At 37.1% G+C, this 27,254-nt stretch overlaps 1 protein-coding gene across 1 annotated transcript in view; it reads left to right on the top strand.

Moving 5' to 3' along the window:
* Window positions 1-592: 592 nt before the first annotated feature.
* Window positions 593-27,254, top strand: part of LOC121858294 (T-complex protein 1 subunit theta-like) — a gene marked incomplete at its 3' end in the record, with an annotated part of 26,679 nt that continues 17 nt past the window's right edge. Inside the window, 6 exon segments of the mRNA XM_042354621.1 lie at window positions 593-749; window positions 12,788-12,958; window positions 13,142-13,387; window positions 13,797-13,976; window positions 26,417-26,596; window positions 27,018-27,254. The exon segment at window positions 27,018-27,254 is cut by the window's right edge and continues 17 nt beyond it. Coding sequence (XP_042210555.1) covers window positions 690-749; window positions 12,788-12,958; window positions 13,142-13,387; window positions 13,797-13,976; window positions 26,417-26,596; window positions 27,018-27,254 — 1,074 coding nt within the window.

The following is a 27,254-nucleotide window of genomic DNA, read 5'->3' as shown; positions in this document are numbered from 1 at the left end:
CGGAATTCATTGATGTTAAATTAAATTTGTGGTTTGTACTGTTAAAAATTATCTTGTAGATGTGATAATTATCGTACATAATTCAGTAGTATGCTCCTCTACTACAGCTGCCATCTACTGGCTATATTAACACATATCTGTGGAATATTTCTAAACTGATGTACAAAATATTATAGAATATTTATAATAATTGCGGATATGTACATTAATTCCTAATATTGGATATAGCGGGACATACAACTTTAAGATGCAACTGATTATCCATTCGTTGCTCCATCTATATTTTAAGTCATAATTCATAAAATAATAACTTTAAAGACTAATTGGTGGCGTAGAATATATTCTATCTTAAAATGAGTATATTTAAATATGTCAAATATTACAAGAATTCAACATAATTATTATCGATAGAACTTTAATCATGGTGGACAACCTCTCCAACAACCTTAAAATATCAGATATATTCTAATAAACATCTCAAGAACATATAGACTCTAATTGTACAATATAAAACACTTTGATTATTAATATACTAGTGAAACAATATGAATTACCAAAAAAAAGTCAAAATAAGAAGAAATTTTAGAATATTCTGGAAGGAGTGGGGAGGGGTAGTGGCCGGCCTGGTTCACCTCAGGGCGCCACAAGAGCCTCTCACACGACCCACCACAACAAACCTCCTCACAAAAATGGCTTTACATATTCCCAAAGCTCCTGGATTCTCCTCCATGTTAAAAGATGGTGCTCGGGTAAGTCAAGAGATGATTATAAATACTCAAATGACTTGGTTAGTTACGTATATGTTAAGAATTGTTGTAGACTCCACGAAGAAGCGGCCGCGTGTGCCACTGCTTCTGACACATGTATTTGTTAACTTATTTTCGGCCACAATTATGAAGAAATATGTCGTGAACACTGACTATTATCATACTTTTATCAGTAATTTAATGTTAACTGAGGTATTTATGTATTAAATTTGAATATATGACATAGGAAGAAAATCAATGAATGAGTCACCCTGTCAAACAGTAAATGAATAAATATTTAATCAGTAAAATCATCATATAAGTACAGTACCGGTAGTTCGCATTGGTTCAGCACGTACTAAGGTAATGTAGACATATAAACAATGTACTGAACCTATTAAAGGTGCATACTGCAGTGCAGGTGTAGCCTGTGTTGTTCCGGCCACAGTTCTGTACTAAACATTGTTACATTGTACTTGAAACAGAATGTGTACCAGTCGGTTTGTACCAGGATTCAGATGTTGGTTTAATTGATGTACGTATTTAATTTTAGATGATAAACATGGGTAAATATTAACACCGTTTTGTGGTGGGTTGGGCCATCACTATGTGCACAGTGAAGGACTTGGATATATGGTAAATTTTTACTTGAGGACTTGATTCCCAAGGGGTTGACCAATATGTTTTTCCAGTGTATTTTGGTGTGTATTTTAACGAATCTGACATCCATTTTTTACGGAAATTGCGAGTCCCCCCCCCCCAACAATAATGCCTACCAGACATAAAGAAGCGGAAGTTATACAGTACTGTACTGCGCAAATTGTATTCCCTGTGTAATCTTTCATGGTAAGAAAGCTTTAAGCTTCTAAAGTAAAAATTCCTCAAGTTGGTGATAGAGGTACACAACGGTTATCAAGCACAGTATTACCCTAAATCAATGTAAACCTTATATGATATTTTTATTGGTCAATTTATAGTTTTGCACCGGTCTTTCTTTCGCTGTTAATAATATGTATTTCGTACTGTTTAGACAATTTTAAGACATTTTTCTTCTATGAGATTTCCACCGGAAATTAAGGATAACTGAGATATTAATTTTTCAATATTATTACATAAGCTTAGTCACAGGTTTTGCCTTGTCTTGTTTACGTTTGGCGGAGTAGGTAGTATTGCACCGGTATTTATTTTGATATTAATTATAGGTTTTTCCTATGGTATTTTATGAGTTTTGAACGAATTTGATATTCATATCCGCCGGAAATCACTGGATTTTTTCTTGAATAAATCACAAATAAAATACCAACCAACAAAACAAAACCTAACCTAACCATACCATCCCCTTTGTTCATGCCCCTACATCTTACCTTAATCTGAAAAAGAATCGGGTTCATCTGGGTCATCATTGCACATGCGCTGTTGAAGCTTAACCCTTTCACAGCGGGAGGTTACCCTAAGCTGAATAAAATCTTTTGGCGGTAGCCAGAATAAAATGGCAAGTGCGTGACACGCTGTGGAAGGGTTAAGAAGTGAAGACGGAGGTAAGGAGCGATGCGTGAGGGGTGTTAGACTCCGCCAAACGTAAACAAGACAAGGCGAAACTTGTGACAAACCTTATGTAATAATATTGAAAAATTAATATTACGGTTATCCTTAATTTCCGGTGGAAATCTCATAGAAGAAAAATGTCTTAAAATTGTCTAAACAGTACGAAATACATATTAACAGTGAAAGAAAGACTGGTGCAAAACTATAAATTCACCTTTTTATTGATTAATATCTTCAGTATCTACCTACAGAGTATCCGGTATTACAGTACTGTTATAAACTACTGAAACATTTAGATCTCACTATTCTGAGCATTTTGAACCCCATATATACCTGGCGGAAATGGATAATAGCGACACAATTGAATTTAATTGATTTTAAGTAGTTTTCAGTCTTCGTCTGTGAGGTGATGTTATCGGCGCTTCACACAGGCACAATGTTGACTGACGCCATCCAGTCGTGACCAATGAGGTATTGATATCACAGCGTGAATTTTTTTTGACCAATCACATTTGATTTTTTCAAAGGAAGCAGCCTGGGTACTGTACGATCTTAATTTAATTGACCAGTTTCACAATGGCCGTGGTGAAGGTTGGTTGTCGTTTGTACTCCTACGATTATTTTAAGTTTATTACCGAGTTTTACAAGAAAGACGATTCTTCTATCCAATTCTTACGTATCCCTGGTCCTTCTACTCCTAACTAAGGTATTATACTTTCGGACATGGTGCGCCCCAAAGTTTTTAACTACTAAGAACTTAAGAATGGAGGAAACTGCAGCGGGCCTATTGGCCCATACTGGGCAGTCCCATTTACACCCAACCCCTATTGCTCATATAACCACCCAACCTATGTTTGAAGCTATCCAGCATATTCGAGTTAATGATGATATTTGGTAACTTGTTCCACTCATCCACTAGTCTATTTCCAAATCAATGTTTACCTATTTCGCGCCTAAATCTAAATTTGTCTAATTTAAAACCATTGTTACGAGTTCGCTCCTGGTTGGATAGTTTGAGTACCTTTGTAGTGTCCCCTTTGTTTAGCCCTGACTTCCATTTATACACCTCTAAAAGAAACTAAGAACATGAGAAAATAAGAAGTCTGCAATAGGCCGGTTGGCCTGTGCATGGCAGCTCCTGTCGAGAGTTACTACCACTCTATCATCCATGAACCTATCTAGCCTCCTTTTAAAACTTTCGAGCATTCCAGCACTTACTACAGTAGAAGTCCAAAAATCCGGACTGCTTGGGGATTGGGTCGGTCCGGATTTTCGGATTTTCCAGATTCTCAGGCAGTACTTTTAAAATTCAAATTTAAGGAGGAATAAAGAAGAGATGAACAGGTACATTTTGATAGTTTATTCATTAGCAATTATAGCATGCTTCATTTATCAAAACGAGCAGTTTTAATGAAAAAGCTGTGAATTCTGGAATTTTATTCTTTGCCTTTTTGATATCATAAATTGTAGACTTTCCAATGTTGTATTTTCCATTAGGACAGTATTGCTCACACCACGTACTAGTTTCTTAATTATTTCAAGTTTGTCACTCAATTTCAACGTGTTCTTCTTTCTCTTCACACAACGAAGTTTACGGTATCTACTTTAGGAGCCATTATTATGGGCTTGTACAGTAATCTGTAAATGGAAAGAGTAGGACTCAAAATATTGTTATATTACAATGGTATTCTATTCATACTGTGCTTGATATAATGCATTCACGGAAATGTAATATTTTTGCTAAAATGACGTACGTATTACAGCGGAAAGTGGGATCAAATCGTGACGAAAACAATGACTTTCGCTTTCTTTCGTTCAAAAGATGTTACCGTAATTGCTTTTCGAATGGTTTAGTTAAAAAACTGTTGTACTGTATTACAATAATATTCTATCCTAAATGACTTGAATAAATACTATGATACTATATTTCTGAATATTTTCATTAAAATCCATCAAAATCATTTTCTTTGTCATCGTCTGCAGCACCAAACTGCTTCTCCCAGTCTCTCCTTGAACAGGGCTAGAGGGTACGTGTTTTTCGAATCGTTTTCAGTTAAAAAACTATTACGTCACACGTATATTTTACCTAAACTGCGCCTGAATGAATATATTCTTGGAAATAAATAGTAGTTTTGCTGAAACGTGATGTATTTCAATGTAAACTAGGATAAAATAAATGACGAAAACAAAAGACTTTACCTAAGCTTCCGATGTTCTTGAGATGTTACTCGTTTTTTTAATAGTTTTTGGTTAAAATTCTGTTATATTACAATTATATTCTATTCATACTGTGCTTGATATAATACATTCACGGAAATGTAATATTTTTGCTGAAATTACGTATGTATTAAAGTGGAAAGTGGGATAAAATCGTAACGAAAACAATGACTTTCGCTTTCTTTCGTTCAAAAGATGTTACAGTAATCGCTTTTCGAATGGTTTAGTTAAAAAACTGTTGTATTACAATAATATTCCCTCCTAATTGACTTGAATAAATACTTGAATGGAAATATACAATTTTTTTGTTGAAACTACCCGCCTTTCAGTGTAAAGTGTCGTAATAATAAATGGTAAACAATTTGCCTTCGGCACTCGTGTTTCAGTTTATAGGACGTAGAGCGTTTTTACTGAAGGTTTTGTTGTTCCCTTACCCTCAAAAACGTGGGTCGAACTATAAACGAGGAATATCATAAATTAACGATTTCTTGGTCAAAAAATCAGGATCGACCGATAAACGAGGTGGGGTTATAGATGAGTATATACGGTATGTTGTCACAGTTTGATTGCTCGTTTTAAAGTGGCGACCACGTGGTCGCTTGTTGTCGCTGTGCAGCTGTGGCACTCACGCATGCGCACATACACACAAAAGCCCGCTAAAAAAAAAAAAAAAAAAAAATAATAATAATTAGTTTGCCAAAAGTCCGGATTCTCGGGTGGTCCGGATTTCTGGCATCCGGATTTTTGGACTTTTACTGTACAAAGTTGCTAAGCTTGTTCCACTCGTCCACCACCCTATTTGTGAACCAGTTCCTTCCTATCTCCCTCCTAAACCTATACTTATCCAACTTAAATCCGTTGCTACGAGTCCAATCCTGCTCGGATATTATAAGAACTTTATCTGCCTCCTTTATTGATTCCTTTCACCCACTTAAATACTTCTATCATATCTCCCTGCACTCTTCGTCTTTCCTGCATTGAATCCTCAAACTGCCGATCAAAATATAATTGATAAAGGGACACAGCTTCATGCCATGGTTCTTGCTGACACCCACTTGTTAGGAAGCAGAAATGGACACTGGTTTGATAAACTACGCAGGTAAGAGGAAGAAAGGTATTGTTGTTTGACCCAAATTATTTTACAGCATTTGAGGGACATGTTTGATCAATGACTTGATTTAACCCTTTTCATGTGAAAAGTGAGTGGAAAGTTCGGCATTCACACAGACGTTATTGTAAAACAACCTCGTAAACGAATGCCATTGCTGCTTTATATCCGGATGCTCCTGCTTGACAAAATTACCTATGGTGCTGGATGTGTAGACAAATTCTGGAGCAGGGTGACAATATTGACAATATATACTGTACCTAGACTGCCAAGTCATTTGATAGCATACCTTATGAAAGACTGAAAATTAAACTGGATGGATATGGAATTTAGGGAAACAATAGTCACTGGTACTTAAAAAAAAAGGCAGAGCAATGCACGTTAGGAAGTAAATCTTTAAAATTTTGAATTGTGATCCAGAACTTAAAATTTTTGTTATAATGACACATCCCCTGGTTATTGACCAGACTTTAATGGTGGTAATGATGTCGATGAAATAGGGGATAGTGATGTGGAAAAAGAGATGTCACTTCACTTCCCATGATCGACCTTACAGGTAACTCAGAATCAGAGGATTTTCTTGAAACAGTTCAGGACTGTTTCCTAAGTCAACATATAACCGAACCCACCCGGGGTAATAATATACTCGATTTAGTTCTGTCAAACAGAGAAAACCTCATTAGTAATGTCGAGGTAGGGAACGAACTTGCCAACAGCGATCACAAAGAAATAAGGAATCACCTGAAGAATTGTCACCCCAGAGTTTGGTAGGGTAACAATTCTTCAGGTGGGATATCCTGGGGTGATGAATCTTCAGGTGGCAACACCTGGGGTGACAATTCTTCAGGTGGGGGTCAGAACCCTCCATGGTTAGGTTAGGTGTATATTATTATTATTTTTTTTTCTTTAACTTTTCACAAGAAAGATGCATAACACAAAGGAATATATTCACTGTGGGCTGGGGTGACGATTCTGCAGGTGGAGCAGGCTAGGGTGACAATTCTTCAGGTGATCCGAAATAAGATTTCAATTAGAATTTAATGGCAGATGCAAGGAAAATTCCACTGAAGTCCCAGATTTCAGAAGGGCAAACTTAGATAGGTTGAAAAGGCAGCTGAGAGAATGGGTATCACGTTTGGGGATGGATTACATGACCTCATGTGAGGTCACCTCACACAAGGTACCCACAGAGGGTGAGCTCACTTTACCTGGAGACCTGACAACGATATCCTCACAAAATATGACGGTTGAGGATGACCTGATCACGAGATCTGAGGTTGACGAGTTCCACAACAATTTAAATAATTAGTTACTTAATGCACAAAGGCAGAACATACCATACAGAAAACTCAGATCAGACAGCAATGACCCTAAATGGGTAAACAATTATTTAAAGGGTATTATTGGACAAAGGAAGGCTATAAGTAGAAGAATAAATCGTGGTGAAGTTTACCTCCGAGATTATTATAAGGTATTGGCCAGTAGGGTTAAGACCGAGATAAGAAAAACAAAGAGGAATAATGAACCGAAGGCAGCAAGGGAGGCGAAGGCAAACCCCAAGGGATTCTATCAAACGTATCAAACTAAAACGTGAGAAAAGATTGGACCAATACAGTCACATACCGGCGAGTTAACTGATAACGACGGAGAAATGAGCAATAATCTGAATAAATATTTTTCATCAGTTTTCACCACCGAAAATTTGAACATGATACCCGAGGCACCAACTATATACAGAGATAGTGAAGAAAATAGGTTAAGCGAGATAGTAGTGACTAGTAACGAATTAGTAAGCAAAGAGACAAGTTAAAGCCTAATAAGTTGCCAGGTCCCAATGAGATATTTGCCAGAGTATTAAAGGAATGTAAGGAAGAGCTTAGTATGCCCTTAGCAAAATTGTTTAACATGTCCTTAAAAACGGGTGTAGTACCAGAATCCTGGAGGATAGCGAATTTAATACCGATTTTCAAGAAGGGAGATAGATCACTATTTTCTAACTACCGTCCAATCAGTCTAACATCAATAGTAGGCAACTTACTGGAAGCAATAATTTTAAACTCTTCGAAATCACATGGAGAAGCACAAGTTGATCAATGATTCCCAACATGGCTTTACAAGCGGGCGTTCGTGTCTTAACTAATCTATTAACATTCTTTTCAGCTGTTTTCGAATCAGTTGACGAGGGGCACGACTATGATGTGGTATATCTTGACTTTAGTAAAGCCTTCGACAGAGTCCCCCACGAAAGACTAATAAGAAAAGTGGAGGCTCATGGCATTAGAGGAGATATTCTAAAATGGATTAGTGTGGTTACAGGACAGAAAACAGCGAGTGAGCATTAATGGCACTAAATCCGATTGGAGTAACGTCACAAGTGGAGTACCCCAAGGCTCAGTACGTGGACCATTATTATTTATTATATACATAAACAACATAGATATTGGTGTAGACAGCAACATAAGTAAATTTGCTGATGACACTAAAATGGGGCGTGTAATTAAATCCGACGAAGACTCCGCAAAACTACAGATCTAAAAAAAAATTTTCTATTGGTCTGAAATATGACAGATGAAATTCAATGTGGACAAATGTAAAGTACTTAGTCTAGGATATGTAAACAGAGAAACCAGATATACAGATGAACAACGATGTTATAGAGAAATCTGAATGTGAGAAACATTTAGGAGTACAGTAATGATAAGTAGGAATCTTAAGCCAAGTAAACAATGTGTATTTGCTCGAAACAAGGCTAATAAAGTACTTGAGTTCATACAAAGGAGTGTTAGTTACAAGACTAAAGAGGTTATCCTGAAACTATATCTTGTGCTTGTGAGACCTCACTTGGATTACGCAGTTCAATTCTGGTCACCGTATTACAGAATGGATATAGAATCCCTAGAAAGAATTCAAAGGAGAATGACAAGACTAATCCCGGGCATTAGGAACCTTGAGTATAGAGACAGGTTAAAGTATCTTAATTTGCACTCCCTCGAGAGACGTAGAGTGAGGGGCGATATGATAGAGGCGTATAAATGGAAGTCAGGGCTAAACAAAGGGGACATAACAAAGGTTCTCAAACTATCCAACCAGGAGCGAACTCGTAACAATGGTTTTAAATTAGAAAAATTAAGATTTAGGATCGAAATAGGTAAACATTGGTTTGGAAGTAGAGTAGTGGATGAATGGAACAAGTTTCCAAACATTATTAACTCGAATACGATGGATAGCTTCAAACATAGGTTGGATGGATATTTGAGCAATAGGGATAGGGTGTAAATGGGACTGCCCAGTATGGGCCAATAGGCCTGCTGCAGTTTCCTCCATTCTTATGTTCTTATGTAAGTTTAGCTTCTTTAACCTATCTTGATATGGAAGGTTTCTAAGTCCCGGAAACATTTTCGTCATTCTTCGCTGCACCGACTCCAGTGAATTGATATCCATTCTATAATAAGGGCACCAGAACTGAACCGCATAATCGAGGTGCAGCCTGATTAGCGCAAGATATAGTTGCAATAAGACCTCTTCACTCTTAATACTTACTTATTACTTCTCTAGGTTGATGTTGTTAAGGCTGTATATATTGACAGTATTTGTTCTTCCAATATTAAGTACGCTGCACTTGCTGGTGTTGAATTTCATTTGCCATTTTTCTAACCACTCCTGCAGTTTATTTAAATCCTCCTGTAGTGCATTTGCATCCTGCCCTGAATCAATCTGCCGCCCTATTTTGGTTTCATCCGCAAACTTGCTTATGTCACTGCTGATCCCAGTATCTAGATCGTTTATGTAGATTATGAACAAGAGTGGGCCTAGTACCGACCCCTGGGGAACACCACTGGTTACACAGCCCCACTCAGATTTAACACCATCTATTCTGACCCTCTGTGTTCTATCGGTAAGCCATGATTTTATCCAATTTAAAACTTTCCCCTCGATACCTTGAGCCTTAACTTTTCTCAGAAGCCTCCGATGCGGTACTCTGTCAAACGCTACCATACATACAAACATAGTACACGGGCGACCTCGTGAACAAAAACATGATGCCTTTTAAATATCAATTCTGAGTATCAATTCTGTCTCTACAAACACTACAGGCCAGCTTACTTGGGTAATGATAATGGCTTTCTAATTTTATGGTATTTTAACCCTTTTCATGTGAATCCCAAGTACAGTAGATAGTTGTACCCAGTTTGAAGGAAAATTTGATTTTTTAAATAATTATTTGACCTTTCAATATGGTCGTATGGTGTTAACAGAATTTTTTAAATGAATACCAGTATCTGACTGCATCCTTATACACAAAGAGGTCGTCATCAGTCAGGTCATATTACCTAACATTGTTATAGTCGGGGAATTACCTGAAGCAGGGTAGGGAATTAGTGGTACTCGTGTAAACTGACTTGAATGCAGGACTCCTCTCTGCCATGAGTTGAGAAGACACTGGCAGACTTAGGTATAATTTGTGGCTGCCTCCCTACATGCCAGCTGATCAAATGGGATGATTCTATGGGAATATGAAGCAGGATCACACTGGTGTTGTTTACCACATATGGTGTGGCAATCACAATGAGATGGTTAACTGATAAAATGAAGGCATTGTTAGCATGAATAATAACCGAAACTATATTTAGTCACTGCTCGCCAGTTAAATTTATCGGAGCTTACCAAGTTGTTACCACCGCTGCCTCACTCCTATTGTGTATATACTCTATACATTACTCTTCTATCTGTATCATTTGTATTTTCATTTCCATACTAATAACCCTGACTACTTTACCGACACTCACATACGGGCTTTTTATTTATAGATGTGATGATCCAAAAATTTTCACTTATAACAGACAAGAGATAGAACTGCCATGACTTTTGGCTGGTGGCATGTACAACACAGTATTACCCCGCTTTACACGGTTTCACTTTCCGTGATTTCTCATTTACACGGTACCTTGCCAGAACCTGATTTTCACTTTCCGTGGTGCATCTACTCATATATGTGGTGAAGTATAATTTTTTTATTTATTTTTTTTTATTTAGCTCATAAAATTCATACAAATTACCCTGCCAGAATATAATTTACATTGCTGGAATTCTTACAATATGATGATCATTTTGAATATAAACATCATGGATTTTGCATTAGACATACAAATTTTTAGATCTAATGTAATAATTTGGTTTACACAAAGCAATTATTTTATCGTTTGTGCAAAATATATGAAGTTTACATTCAAAATATTCCCTGGCCTGCAAGGAATTCAGAAATGTCAATTATATTATCCTAACTTTAGTCTGAGGTATTATTTATTACTAAAAGTTAAAATCTAGTTTTTTCACCCAAACATTTCTCTGGTAGGGAGGGAAGGTGGGGGGGGGGGGGGGAGGGTTGGGACCGACCGACCCAGCTGGCGTGAGTGTGAGGATGGGGGAGGCAAGGTGGGGTACTTTGATTGACAGATAGTGTCGTGAAGAATATTTTGTTTTTTATTACCTGAAGATATTTGTGTTAGCTCATAAAATTCATACAAATTACTCGGTCAGAATATATTTTACATTGCTGGAATTCTTACAATATGATGATCATTTTGAATATAAACATCATGGATTTTGCATTAGACATACAAATTTTAGATCTTATGTAATAATTTGGTTTACACAAAGCAAATATTTTATCTTTTGTGCAAAATATATGAAGTTTACATTCAAAATATTCCCTGACCTGCAAGGAATCCAGAAATGTCAATTATATTATCCTAACTTTAGTCTGAGGTATTATTTATTACTAAACGTTAAAATCTAGTGTTTTCACCCAAACATTTCTCAGAGAGGTAGGGGCCAGTGAGCTGGGAAGAGGGGGGGGGGGATTTGAGTCCATTATTTGAATGGACATTAACCTGGCGACTGTATTTCTCTTAAATATTAATTGTGTGAGCATACCATCATAAAATTTTGATGTTATTTTTACTACAACATAGGTATTGTGTCGGAAAAAGTGGAGTTTGGGGGTCGGGCCAGTCTCTATTGGAATTAATCCCATATGTTCTGTTGTTCACTTTACGCGGTACCCTGTGGGTTCAATTGACCGCGTAAATCGGGGTACTACTCTATTGATTAAATGAGCACTGTTTGGCTGAGAGGATGTTGACATAGATGGTCGCAGATATAAATGTTAGTTCTTTTATGTTTAATTATTTTTAATGGTACAAAGTATAGTACAGTACTTATGTTATATTTATTGAGTGAATATTTATTTTTCTGATATTAAGTGAAAATATGTCACTTGAGGCTCTGTTATAAGAGCTCTTCCTGTAAATGGATAACACTTAGTTGAATATTTATACTGTATTCAGTATTAATGCTTACCACCTTTTATTGTTGAGAAAACTCCTTTTAGTAATATACTTGACTGCGCTTACTCATCTAAATATCCAGCTTCCGACAAATACTGGTACTGTATTTTTCCTTCTAAATGGGTATTTGCCTTCAACTGCCACGTATACCTGCTGCCATTTTTGGGGCTTGACGTGGTGTTTGCAAATACTTCCCAAATAACATTCCTTACACATGAACATGTCAGACAACTGCTACAATAATGTACTGTACAGCTATAATGATTTATTCCAGATAAGGTTATATTTTATTGTACAACCTAACCCTATCTAATGGTGATTTCATAATACAGTGGGGTATGCTATAACGAACGGATTCTACTACGAATATTCCTATAACGAACGGTTTTACCTATAAAATTGAGAATGCTATAACGAACGAAACTCCTACAACGAACATTATTTAATTTTTTTTTTTTTTTCTAATTTATTGTTTTTTTATTACAAATATTAATGATATTCTTTATTTCAGGGGTTTACCGGTAGATGCATCTTTATGCACTTTTTTACAATTTTATATTATATTTTTCAGTGTTAAGTGGTTGTATTTGGGGGCCTGGAACGGATTAATCCTATAACGAACGAATGCTATAACGAACAAGGTTCTAGAACCAATTAGATTCGTTATAGCATACCCCACTGTACATGTTGGATCTTCTTTATATCATGTACCTGTAAATTGTATACTGTAATACAGGGGTTTAGTACTAACTGGAAGTGCACTTGACTATGTTTATTCAAGATAATGGGAATAACAAATTATACCTTGTTATATTTTATTTCAGCACTATTCTGGACTGGAGGAGGCTGTATTTCGTAACATCGCTGCTTGCAAGGAGTTTAGCAAAACCCTGAAAACCGCATATGGGCCTCAGGGTCGGAATAAGATGGTCATCAATCATTTAGAGAAACTATTTGTGACTAATGATGCTGCCACCATCATCAAGGAGCTGGAGGTGAGAACATAACTGTGTGGTTGGTGCTAAATTCACCACTTTTTTTTTTTTTTTTTTACCAGCTACAGTATTTGGATTTGAATAGGAATCCCGTTAATTGAGTGTTTATGGATTAAAATTATTGATGATAAAACTTTCATATTAAGAACTACATAATATGTTTTGATTTTTCTTTCTTTCCAGATTGAGCATCCAGCAGCCAAGTTAATGGTTCTAGCATCCCAGATGCAGGAACAGGAAATGGGTGATGGCACCAATTGGGTGATTATGTTTGCCGGTGCCCTTCTAGAAGCTGCTGAGGATCTTCTCCGCATGGGTCTCACCCCCACAGACTTGGCTGAGGGATACCAGCTAGCTCTGAATAAAGCTCTTGAAGTTTTACCCAGTTTAAAGTGTTGGGAAGTATCTGATCCACGTGACTTAGATCAAGTAAGTGTGATGGTTACAGCGCTAAGATAAAAATTTTTTCTTGTAATAAGTGTACAGTATGTGCATAGGACACATTACTCTTTTAATAATCTTGTGATGAAACATCTGGAATAAAATGTCATATCTTAGTCAGATTTCCATTTTAGTGATTTCAAATAGATTTTGGTAGTGGTTGTGGATATGCTAATTTGCTTGTTAAAATCCCCAAAACTACAGTGTTTCTTACCATTACTTGAAAAAGGGGGGGGGGGATTTAAGAGTATACTGTATTTTTTATTATAAAAACAGTGAATGAGGAAGTTTGAATAAAAATATTTTGTTGTTTCTGAGATATTACACGTCCCTTCTTAGCAAAGAAACCTTTGGTTCTTTTGAGAATTCTTAATACAGTATTTTGTTGTCATTACAGGTAACAAAAGCTCTTCGTTCGACAATAATGAGCAAGCAGTTTGGCAATGAAGATTTTTTGGCAAAACTTGTGGCTCGTGCCTGTATCTCTATTCTTCCAGAGAAAACCACTTTCAATGTTGACAATGTTCGGATATGCAAAATTCTTGGGTCTGGAGTCCAAACGTCTGAAGTAGTTAAGGTAAGAGAAAATTGTTTTCTGTAAGAGCAGAATGGCGGTCCTACATGGGGTCTATTACTGGGTTTCTTTTACTATTACTTGTAATTTATTTTATTACTATTATTATTATTACTTCAGTTGTCATCTATTATAGTACTTGCTCAACTATTGCGATTACTTGTGGTCACGAACACACAGCCAGTCATTACACATGGAGCCTGGGGCTGCAGGAACTATGGTTACCAGATAGTATTTTTCTTGCATAATCATCAGTCTGTTCCTATTTTATTTACATTTTGCAGTAAGATATTCTTGTGAGTGATGAAATAATACTGATACTCATGGATTGTTGGTGTTACAAACAAGCATGTTATGTTTAGTTTTTGTTATTCCCTTGTCAAAAGAAACTGTTTATCAGTAATCATGAGAATTTTTGACAACCTAAAAGTTAAAGAAGTGTCACTAATAGAAGAGTAATATACTATTTTCTATTACTTAGCTTTCTATTACTACTACAGCCAAAAATTTTGATGTACAGCACAGGGGGGCCCCCATATTCGCGGGGGTTAGGTTCACAAAATGGCCGTGCTTTGCCAAATCTGCGAATAACATTTGTGGACCGGGGGAGGGGGTGCATTTTTACGTGTTCAAAGAAATGTATATTCCCTTTATGTGTTTGTCCTTAGGACAGTTATTTCTTTTACATGTAGTATTGTGTGTATGTGTGTGTGTACACAAACACACACACACACACACAAATAAATAATAATTGAAAAATCCCCTCACAAGTAATCGGAAACAATTTTATTAAAAGTGTAACAGTCTACTCTCAAGTCTGTGCTCTATTTATAAAGTACTGTAATAGAGCACGGAATTGGGGGTAGACTCGCATTTTTAATAAAAAAATTTCTGATTATTTGTAAGAGGATTTTCCCATTATTATTTATTTGTATGTGTTTTGTGTGTGTGTGTGTGTGTGTGTCTACACACACACACACACACACACACACATACATACAGTGATCCCTCGGTTAACGAACACCTTGGTTGACGAAATTTCGGTTAACGAATTGCCTTCCATAAGAATCTTCAATTCGGTTAACGAAGTTCTTACGAAATCATGTCAACATGTTTTCGTTTGCTCACCAGCTGGAATATTAGTCTGCCAATACAGTAATCGGTTCTAGGGCTTAAATTTGTTCCCATTTGAGTAAATATCAAGAAGGTTGTACTATTCAATAATTTTCCAAGTTTTATATTAAATTTTTTAGTAATTTTAACACTTATTTAACATAATTGCAGTACAGGTAACTAGTTTTTGGTGCGCCAATCAGCCACTTGACTCACCCACCGAGGCGTCAGTTTGCGTCTATGGTCAGTGGAGGTAACATCTTGCTTGTGGCTCTCTTGAACATAAAGTATTTTTACATATTTACAGTACAATTATTGGTCATTCTGAAATTTATTTAACATATTGACAATATATAGTGCAGTGTAGTGTCGATTTAAAGAAAATAATCTTGAATTACACCTAGTGAACTTAAAATTTTATGGGTGAAATGACGGCATGAAGCATGGGATGATTTCTCTTCCGCTTCCTTCTCTTCTCCCTTCTCCTCCACCCCCACTTCTAATTCCCATCATCATCATCAACCAGGAGCCTTCTACATACACACCTCAAAGTAAGTGTACTTTACTGCATTTTTTTACTTTATGTATATTTCAGTGAGCTGGAACCAATTTCTCAAAATCCCATTGAAACAATGGTTTCGGTTAACGAAATTTTCGGTTAACGAACGACCTTCTGGAGCGAATTGTGTTCTTTAACCGAGGGACCACTGTACTTACAATACAGGTAAAGGAAATTACTGTCTCTAGAATGAATAGCTCCCTGACCCGCAAATAACCGAGAACCGCGTAGTACAAATCCGCGAACTTGGGAAGCATACTGCATTTCTATAATTCAAAAACCCTGTAATAGTCTATTATTTATTACTATTACCCCATGTCTGATGGCTGGCACCATTTACCCACAACTAAAATGAAAATTAAGTCAGACAATTTAGAAATAGTTCAGGTGTATCCCGAAAACCGTTGTCCCGTTGACCGCCTGCTCACATAACGACGATTACATTAGGGGAAATACCCCGGTGATCCAGCGATCGTCAGAGCTGTTTCGAATTTGGTGGGCAGTGGCATGGTGCGAATTTTTGCCACCGGAGGGCTCTGCGCGCTGCCCTGTCTCATTCCTACCATCTTTGCTCTTGTTTGCACTTCTTATGTGTCTCTAACTTCGTGTTTTTTCCTTATTTCCGACTTAGTGTGTAACTCAATCATGTCTAAATGCCCCAGTGATACTGTAGTTCCTCTTGTGCTGGGCAACTTGATGTGATAATGCATAATAAGCCATTCTAAGAATGGTGATAGACCAGCAAAGAGTGGTAGAGATTTGAATTTGCCACCATAGACTGTCTCTACCTTCCTCACCACAGGTAAATAGTCTCATTTTATGCTTTACATTGCCTATTTAAGGCTTCATATGCTTGCTTTATTTTCTTGCATGGCAGTGTGTAGTACAGAGATATATCAAAGGTAAATGGCAGTTTTGGGAAGGTGGATAGTTGCTGACACCCTGAATTTGTTAAGCTATTATGGGATTAATTGCTTCGATAACTGTTGATTCACTAACCAACGACTTTTCCCAGTCCCTATATGCGTCGGTTATCATGGTGCACCTGTAATTGGAACCAAAAGGGCATGACTGGAATTCAACCTGAGAAAACTCACTCTTACACACTACTGTATTATCAGGATATGATGATTTCATTACATCCTTCTAAACACAAGCCTCTATTCACCCCCTCTTTCACTGCCTCCTCTACCCCCCCCCCCCTTATACAAGGTGTACTATCTATAGGTTCAAAAAGGCACTTCTTTTTGGTGCTTCATTGTTCTAACCTCAGGTGTACAGACATGTCCTGCGTTACGGAATTTTGAAATTATGACCCTAAAATTCGTCCCTATGGAATTTTGGTAAAATTAAAAAAAAATCATGATATATAACAATGAAATTCACCAAAACTTTGAAATTGAGGACCCACAACAATAACGGTGCTGCTCAGTTTGCATTCATTCCCAGCTTGTGTTCGGTTATGCATCTGTGTTCAGGACTGTGTTACTGTGTACCCTCATTCATGGGGAGTGGGAAAAGACAATTAAGTTCAACTGAAAGCAGTGGTGATAAAAGATTCCATAAAGGAATTACGTTGGACATTAAACTCGATGTTTTAAGGAGAAAGTATTTTTCAGCATATAAGATGCACTTTTTTGTCTGAAAAATGACTAAAAAAACAGCCTGCATCCTATACTGTATGTGAAGTTGAGGTCTCCTGCAAGCTAATGAATCCCCCCATTGCTGTCTCCAGTAGGCTAAATTCTATCTAACACAACTCCAGAATTAAAAATATATTTTTGCTTACTTAACCCTCAAATGTCGGGGTTGGAGAATTTTCAGTGCCCCTCACATACGGGCTAATTTAGTAAATTTAAAAAATCTAATGGAATTGATATACTATATATCATTCACTTGGATTTGTTGTATATATCATTCACTTGGATTTGTTGTACTGTATATGTCATTCACTTGGATTTGTTGTATATATCATTCACTTGGATTTGTTGTATATATCAATCACTTGGATTTGTTGTATATATCATTCACTTGGATTTGTTGTATAGTTTGCAAAAATCACAATAAGAATCTCCCTCTCACTCTCCTTTGAGTATAAAAAGGCAGTAAAATTAGGCCGTGACTTCATCGAATGTAACAATGTTGCGGGATCTAGCAGTAATGGCTGCCGCGCTACACATCACCCATTTTGTAATCTTTTCCACAAACACCCAGAGGGTAGAAAACCAATTAATTTTTTTTATTGTAGTATCTACAATAGGCCTAATCCACACTTACTTTGATTTAAATTTAAATTTTCAGGACAAACTAAACAGAATAGAATATTATAACATGAGAGTTGCCTTATGAAAAAACAAATGAACATTCTCTCATTAATATTTTATTTCTATATTCTTCACTATTCATACTATGATATTCTCTGTAACATTCACAAGCACATTTTGCAACTAAACATTGCAGGTAATGAGTTAAAACTTGTGTTTATCAAGCACACATCACACAGACACACTCACAGGCACTGATTCACACATTTACACAAAAACAGACATGTGCAAATACATATGCACACTACACATACACACAGACACATGCAAATACATATGCACACTATACAACACACATCAGACATGGAGACATAGACATATACAACACACACACGCACACCAAACACACACACATATCAGAGATAAATACAGCATGTACATACTGTAGAGAGTGATTCCTTCCACAGCACCTGAGAGGTAAATCACAAACTGCGGTAGATCACAAACTGCATTTTTTATTGTGGTATCCCCAGTAGGCCTAATCCACATTTGTAAATCACAAACTTACTTTCCTTGCAAATAAACAGAAATTCTCTTCAATTGGTAAAATAAACATGAGCTCATCTGAAATAAACTAAAGACATAATATTATTGTAGTTCTCATCACTTTAGTATTTCTTCAAACTGATAATTATGGTAGCATTCACCAGCACACAATGCTACTTGGCATTCTTGGCACCAGGTTGATACATACTTCTGCCTGGCTGGCTGCCATGTTGTATGAGCACACACCTCACACCTATGTTGACCTACCCTCCTTGTTTGCATAAGTGGTAGAGAAATGAGGTAGTGATGTGTGATCCATGCTGCTGTGCTAAGCCGACCATGACTGCGAGTAGCTTGTACTCGTCGACCTGGCTGTTGTGAATACAGTGTACCATATCTTTCTAATAACTGTTCAACACTACGGCAAAACACACGGAATGATATTTTCTTGATCGTGTTTACACTGAACATACAGTAGCTATTGTAAAGACTCATGTCAACTACCGTATTTCTTGGCTTATAAGCCGAGGTTGGAAGCCCCCAAAATCATGGGATCGGCTTATACATCAGATCTAGATCATGAACCTTAAAAATTTCTGGTGCATAGCAGCGAGACACACTATTTACTACTCACAAACTTCAATGTGACTGCCCAATCAGTTGTTATTCTCTTTCTAAGAACCCATATATAATACAACTTTGTTATTATAAAAACATGAACTGAAATGGCTTAAAATACTAAAATAATAGAAATACCACAACAGCGACATGACACGACCGTTGTTTACAACTCGCTATTACTGGTGTGGTGGCTTGATCAGCTGTTATTCACCCCAAGTAGTAAAAGAAAGTGTTGAAACACAAATTCTTTATTTTAGACATGGATTAAAAAAAAGACACCAGTAAAAAATTTAAATACAATATAGAATTGAAATAGTTTAGAATCCTTCAAAATCTTCCTCTGAACTAATGGTTCCTTCCGGTGAATCCCAGTCCTCCGACTCGGCTGCTGCTTCATCGTCATCTTCCCACACCACATCATCCTCCTCACCATCCAGAGAATTGGATATGCATCTTTTTTTGAATGATTTTACTACTGTTTCTGTTTTTATGGCATTCCAAGAATCTATCACAATTTCGCACAGCAACTCAATTGGCGCAGCTCGCATATTTCCTCCTTTTGTGAATGTTTTCTCACCTTCAATCATCCACTTGTTCCACCTATCTCTAACTCTGTCCTTGAAAGGCTTATTAAGGCATACATCAAGAGGCTGAACAACAGATGTTAATCCACCAGGTATTACTGCAGTGTCTTATGTTTTTTCAAGCATTTATGCACTGGCTCAGTCAAGTGCGACCGGAACATATCCCACACTAGCAAACTACGCTTCTTCCTCAGTCCACCTGGACTCCTACTCCAAATGTGTTCTAGCCACAGCCTAACTCCTTCTTCGTCCATCCATCCATTCTCATGCACGTGCACATACACCCCCGCTGGGAACTTAACTTTTGGCATTGTTTTCTGCTTAAAGATAATCATGGGTTTCAACTTTGTTCCATCTGCCATACAACTCAAAACCACTGTGAAGCGTGCTTTTTTCATGTCCAGTCGTCTTCAAAATAGTTTTCGAGCCTTTTGCTTCCACCGTTAGATTGCTGATCATATCAAAGTTCATAGGAATTTCGTCCATATTCCCAATACAGGTTAGAGGGAAATTTTGGTTGAGCCGTATTTGAATACCGTATATCTCGGTTTATAAGACGGAATTTGAACATTAAAAAAATCTGCCCAAAGTTAGGGGGTCGTCTAAACCACCAAGTATAAAATTCTTACCTCTTAAATATTGTGGTTTAGTTTGTCAAGAGTGGTGATGGAAACATCGTAAGCCACTCACAAGGTCTTACCACTCATTATTTTACTGAAACTTACGTTTGGCAAGCTGGATTCAAATTAAGATTACCGGTATATTAAAATAATAAAAATGTATTATAAACCTGTCTAACATACCGTAAAAGAGAATTATACCCCTGTAATAAACACAGCTATCATCACACACCCCTCCCCACGCCCCCCCCATTTGCCAGTGAGGAGACAAGAAAGGGAAAGTGACCGCGAGATTGGGCTTATGCCTTGGTTCGAACTCAATCCGTTCCAGAAGTGTTTAAACCATTGTTTCAATGGGTTTTGGTATGGTTCCAGCTCACCGAAAATTTCAAATTCAACAAAATGGTAGAAAGTTCACTTCTTGAGGTGTATGAAGGTCCTGGATGATGTGATGATGATGATGGAATTACAATGGGGTGGAGGGGGTCACCCCGGCACTTTCACCCTAAATTTTAGTTCTTTGGTTATTTAAGATTTTTTCTTTAATCAACACTGTACTGCATTATATATTGTCAATATAAAATATATTTCAAATGACCAACAATTTTGGAACACAGAAAAAGTGTTTAGTTGAAGAGTCTCAAGCAGATCTCAGTGAAAACAGAGAGCTAGCCTGTTTGCTGTGTTAGAGGCTGATGCTTTAAACTAGTCACTTTCTTATTATGTTCAATATTGTTAAATGTAAAAATTGAATATTACTTTTAAATTATTGAATAGTATAAACTTTGATATTTACTAAATAGTTGGTTTGCCGAACCGATGTATTGGCGACTCATACTAACTGGTTGTCCGTCAAAAATGTTGAGTGGTTGTAGATTCAAATGAAGATCCTTATGGAAGAGTTTAACAAATTTGTTAACGAGCTTTAACGAGGGTCACGTATTTTTAATGCGGAGGTGGTCAGTAATGCATATCGGTATATTTACTGATAATAATACATGTACTTAAAATTTATTTTTTTACAAGAAATATTCAGTAAATGACTGCATTAATTCTTGAAACTACTGACAGTTAAATACAGACGCTTAAGTGACGTCACTAGTGTTTACACTACACCAGCTGGTAACATTTGATGCCATTACTTGAAGTGAATTGGCCTTATTTAAAGTAACTAACCATAAATAAATAGAAAAAGTAAAAAAAAGATCAAAAGCGAGAAATAATATACTGTATGTATGTTGTGTTGTCAAAGTTAGAGGAACAATTCAAACTGCAATTGTGTGTAAATGAGGCAGAAAGTCAGGTCAGCGCTGAACCTGGGACTTGGTCACAATTTTCGTGATGCCATATGGCAGCAGGGTCTACCATTAGACAATACATTATGCTTCCAATATCTTCCCAGGCGGTAGTATCTACCTGTTTGGTAGCTGCCTACTACCTACACAATTTTTAGTAATATTACTTTGATACATGATAAATTAGACAATGAAAATAAACATCAAATTTAATTACCAAGACGCTTCCCATTGGCAGCTGTAAGAAGAGGGGGAGATGGGCTATTTTTATCCCGTCTTTGTGTCTGAAGTGACCAGTAATACCATATATTTATGGTATCTCCTATAAATAATTAATTTAAAATTTATTTTTTACATAGAATATTCAGTAAATGACTTTTAAATAAATAAACAAATAATTCGGTAAATCTATTTCAAGTAAATGGAAAATAAGCAAACAAATGTTATTTACCACCACCCCTTCCCTCTGGCTCAGAATGAGATGGAGGGGAGATAAAGAAGGCTATTTATAGCCCATCTTTGTGTCTGAAGTAACCAGTACTCTAATGCACCATAAATAATTCATTTAACATTTAGTTTTTGTACATATATTTTGTTGTATATATATATATATATATATATATATATATATATATATATATATATATATATATATATATATATATATATATATATATATATATATATATATATATATATATATATATATATATATGTATGTATGTATGTATGTATGTATGTATGTATGTATGTATGTATGTATGTATGCATAATAATAATAATAATTATAATAATAATAATAACTAACGGTTTATTGAAAAGTTCTGCAGCACGAAGGCTGAAAATATACATTGGATATAAATGACTTATTACATACATTGGTGGTTTAACAAAAGCCTTCATTAGAGAAAGGTAAAGGAACATACAGTGAACATACAGATTACAATGTAGGTGTTGAACAGCAAACACGTAGTGTAGTAACTCTCTCCCAGATGGTGTTAGGAGGGACCTGATGTGGTGTAGTAATTCCCTCACAGATGGAGTTATGAGGGGCCTCACGTGCAGTAATTCCCTCACAGATGGTGTTATGAGGGGCCTCACGTGGTGTAGTAGTTCCCTCATAGATGGTGTTACGAGGGGCCTCACGTGGTGTAGTAACTCCCTCACAGATGGTGTTATGAGGGGCATCACGTGGGGTACGAATTCCCTCACAGATGGTGTTATGAGGGACCTGACGTGGTGTAGTAATTCCCTCACAGATGGTGTTATGAGGGGCCTGACGTGGTGTAGTAATTCCCTCACAGATGGTGTTATGAGGACCTGACGTGGTGTAGTAATTCCTCACAGATGGTGTTATGAGGGACCTGACGTGTAGTAATTCCCTCACAGGATGGTGTTATGAGGGCCTGATGGTGTGGTAATCACAGATGGTGTTATGAGGACCTTGACGTGGTAGCACCCTCACAGATGGTGTTATGAGGGACTTGACGTGGTGTAGTAACTCCCTCACAGATGGTGTTATGAGGGGCATCACGTGGTGTAGTAATTCCCTCACAGATGGTGTTATGAGGGGCTTGACGTGGTGTAGTAATTCCCTCACAGATGGTGTTATATGAGTGAGGTGTGGCCCCAGGCCTTCCTATGGTAGACGGATTAACACATCGCCGGTTGTTGGGTCTCACGGGCCGTTATCACTGGGTACCTGGGACCTCACTGTGTGAAGGTTAACTTGAATACGACTTTTACTGTTGAGTTGTTCTCACTAACTCAAGCACTGTTCACCAATGTTCACCTCTGTTTAACACTGGTTCCATTCCTTTCCCAAATGAAATTGTAACTTCTGGCGAGAACCTATTGATACTCCGGTGGGGAGAAGTGGTTCAGGGGAGGGGGTTGGTATGGGCCAACTTAACAGTTGACCTGGCTGCTCCGAGAGGAGCGCCAGGTACGTCTTGACCCTTCGGTGGTCAAGGATGTATGTATGTATGTATGTATGTATGTATGTATGTATGTATGTATGTATGTATGTATGTATGTATGTATAGAGGTTAACCACAAGAAGAAGAAACACGGTTCCCTGCAATTCACATCTCTTCCTTGTGGTTATCAGCATATACTCCAGATCACGACCAGCAGTGATTTCATATATATATATATATATATATATATATATATATATATATATATATATATATATATATATATATATATATATATATATATATATATATATATATATATATATATATATATATATATATATATATATATATATATATATATATTGACTTCAAGTAAATGGAAAAATTTTACTCGACACAGACATTAGTTCCAGTTACCGGTAAATAGCAGACGCTTCAGTGACATCACTAGTGTTTACACTACACCAGCGGGTAACATTTGATGACATTACTTGAAGTGAATTGGCCTTATTTTAAAAAACCAAGGATGGTTGGTAAAGGACTCCTGAGTCAGTGGGTAAGTGTCACATTTGGGGTATTGGTCTTATACAGCGAATAGAGCTCAAAAGCTACTTTTTAAATAGAAATTTGGGGGGGCCGTCTTATTCACCCTGACGCCTTATAGGCCGAGATATACGGTAATGTACCGTTGAAAACATGTCACGGGGTAACTTCTGTGAGAGTTTAGTTTTCTGTCTTAATACTAATCCTTTTCTATTCATAAAACTACTACACCTTCTTGTTGCCTTGAAGTCTTTACCGGTGTCTGGATTTGACTTGGCCAGCTTCATTGCGTAAATACATATGTTGTTCCCGGTGATGACGTATCCACTCTCTCGGTTCTCGTTGACCCACTCGAATAATTACTCCTCCAGTTCTGGCCACTGTTGTTTACCTCTTCTCAGGGCACATTTTGTTCTGGTGATGTCTATTAACTTTTCTTCAGCCTTCTTCCACTCTCGAACCTGCTTCTCGTTAACGCCGAATTCTCTTGCAGCTGCAGAGTTGTTTGGTGCCTTTGCAAATCTTGCAACTTTTAACTTGAATGATGCGTCATATTTCATTCGTTTTGCGGGTGGGCCCACTTTACCATAAGGTTTAAAGACAACCACCTCATAGATATGGAAAATGCCAAGTGGAGAGAATGTGGTAAACAGATAAGAGGTCGACTATGAGGGTGAGTCAGTCCAGTATCGAATGTTAAACCGCTCGTAACGGTAATGCTCATAAAGAGATAAGAGGTCGACTATGAAGGTGAGTCGGTGCAGTATCGAATATCAAACCGCTCGTAACGGTAATGCTCATAATGAGTTGAGTTTGGGGGTCGTTTTATACACACTACATCAGCCTAGAACTGATCTTTCAGCTAAATGTTCGGGGGTCGGCTTATACGCCAAGAAATGCGGTACTAGTTGAAAAAACAATTTCTTGTACCACTTCAGGCATTTTCTGAGACAGTCTGTGGAACCAATCATCATGTCAGTTTTATCAATCGACCACATACAGTCAGTCCTCCACTTACGACGGGGTTAGGGACTGATGACTAGGTCGTAAGTCAAAAATGCTTAAATAATACCCCTGTACATATAAAATCTAAAATGGGTGTCTCTTTTTCTTCTCAGCACCACAAAACTCTCACTTTTAAGCTTGCCAGCTATTTTAAAGGGAATTACAAACGAAAATTTTGTCAGTACACAGTGCTGTAAAATACGATAACTTCCAGTAACTCAGAGATTGCACCACCACATGCAGCACTCAACATCCATTCTGGTGATTTAAATACAAGTGTTGTGTGCTTTTATTGCCATGTTACATCATGAATGAATCATTGTATGTGTTTAACCCTGAAGCCCCAGGTTAGGGTGCTGCTGGCAGTACCCCTCACCCGGGGTGAATCGAGAAAAATTAACTATTCCCAAAATAATTTTTAACCTTTTTAAATAACAAAATAATAAATAAATAAGGAAAACTATATATTGACCCTCCAGAAACTTCCCTGGTGAGCGCCTGTGGTTACCTATGCACTTAGCAACTATTTTTAGCTTGCCTTTGTGTCTGAGGTGGCCAATAATGCATATATTTACTGATAATACTTATTTGCTATAAATTATTCATTTAGAATATTTATTTGCACTATTTTTCATAAAAAGTGCTTGGCAACACACAGTCGGTCGCCTGGCTGTCTGTGTTTGGTTGAGCAAGTAACGCATAAAATAATAATAATTCCACAAATAAATACAATTACTGTATAACATAATCATTGCATTATTTTCCAATAATACTACACTACTTTTAGTAATATTACTTTGATACAACATGATAAAATGGACAAACAATGAAAATGAAACAAGCAGAAGTAGGTACTGTAATTAGTTTCAGGAAGCTTCCCTGTGGCCGAGTGTGTGGTGTGAGAGGCAAATAGTCACACTGGAACCTGATAACCCGCGCTGGGCATTTAAACAGTGGCGGGAAAAGGCGCGCGTTCTGAAATGTCACCCGGGACGTAAGGGGTAAAACTGTTTATATTCATTCATATATGTGCCTGTATTATGTTTTTTGGTAAAAAAAATTCCTTGGGAATGCATCTCAAATGATATAATGGGAGTAAATAGGAAAATTGGTCCCACATTACGGACAAATTTTCAGGAACAGAACCCTTCCATAACCAGGGGGATGCCTGTATTGGCTTTGCATTGTGGTTGGCAGTGGGGTAGGACATTTTTCCCTGGCTGTACATACAGTTTACTTCCATGAGTGTTCTCTTCTTTATTTTACTTGGCCCTTAGTACTACAGTAATTTGTTACGTGCATTCTTGCTGTTGCTTTATCATTTCTTATAACTCCAAATGCCATTCATTACACAGTGGTTTCCCCACACAGGGAATGGTGTTTCGACGAACAGTTGAGGGCGCTGTTACTTCAAAGGAAAAGGCTAAACTCGCAGTGTACTCCTGTCCATTTGATGTGACCACCACAGAGACAAAGGGAACAGTTTTGATTAAGACTGCTGATGAATTAGCCAATTTCTCAAGGGGAGAGGAAAACAAAATGGAGGATGATGTAAGTACCTATTGGTATACAGTACAGTACTTCGATTTTATTATCTAGCTAAGTATTTCTCTACCTTTGCAATTTGATTTATCCTAAACATGTAAGAAATTCTTCAGTAAGAAGATAAAAGGAAAACATAGGAATAGTTGGGAGTGGTAAAAGTGTATAACAATATACACACATCTGTTTGCCTTTGGTTAGTGTTATTAAAGTAAAAAAAATCAGACTTAGCATGGTGAAATATAAGTTTATCAAAGCATTTCTTTTGATTATTAAAGGTTAAATTTCATACACAGACCTATGTGAAAATAACCGGATTGTTTTGTGTAGTGCAAGAAAGTGTTGCCTTTTGAGAGAGGGTGTTCACTGGGGTAGATATGTGATACTCTGTTTTCTTCTTTGAATAAATTGATGCATTTTCCAATATTAGGTTAAAGCTCTATCAGAAGCTGGAATAACGGTAGTTGTAGCTGGCGGCAAGATAGGTGACCTTGCCCTTCACTACCTAAACAAGTATAAGATTATGGCAGTACGTATCGTAAGTAAATGGGATCTGCGCCGTCTTTGCAAGACAGTTGGTGCCACAATCTTGCCAAAGTTAACCTGCCCAACTCCAGAAGAAATTGGTCTCTGTGATAATGTGTTCATGGATGAGGTTGGAGACACC

The sequence above is a fragment of the Homarus americanus genome, unplaced genomic scaffold, assembly GCF_018991925.1.
Source record: "Homarus americanus isolate GMGI-L3 unplaced genomic scaffold, GMGI_Hamer_2.0 scaffold57980, whole genome shotgun sequence".
Taxonomy (NCBI): domain Eukaryota; kingdom Metazoa; phylum Arthropoda; class Malacostraca; order Decapoda; family Nephropidae; genus Homarus; species Homarus americanus.
Note: the sequence above shows the minus strand (reverse complement) of the source record. Positions and strands in the feature narration are given on the sequence as shown.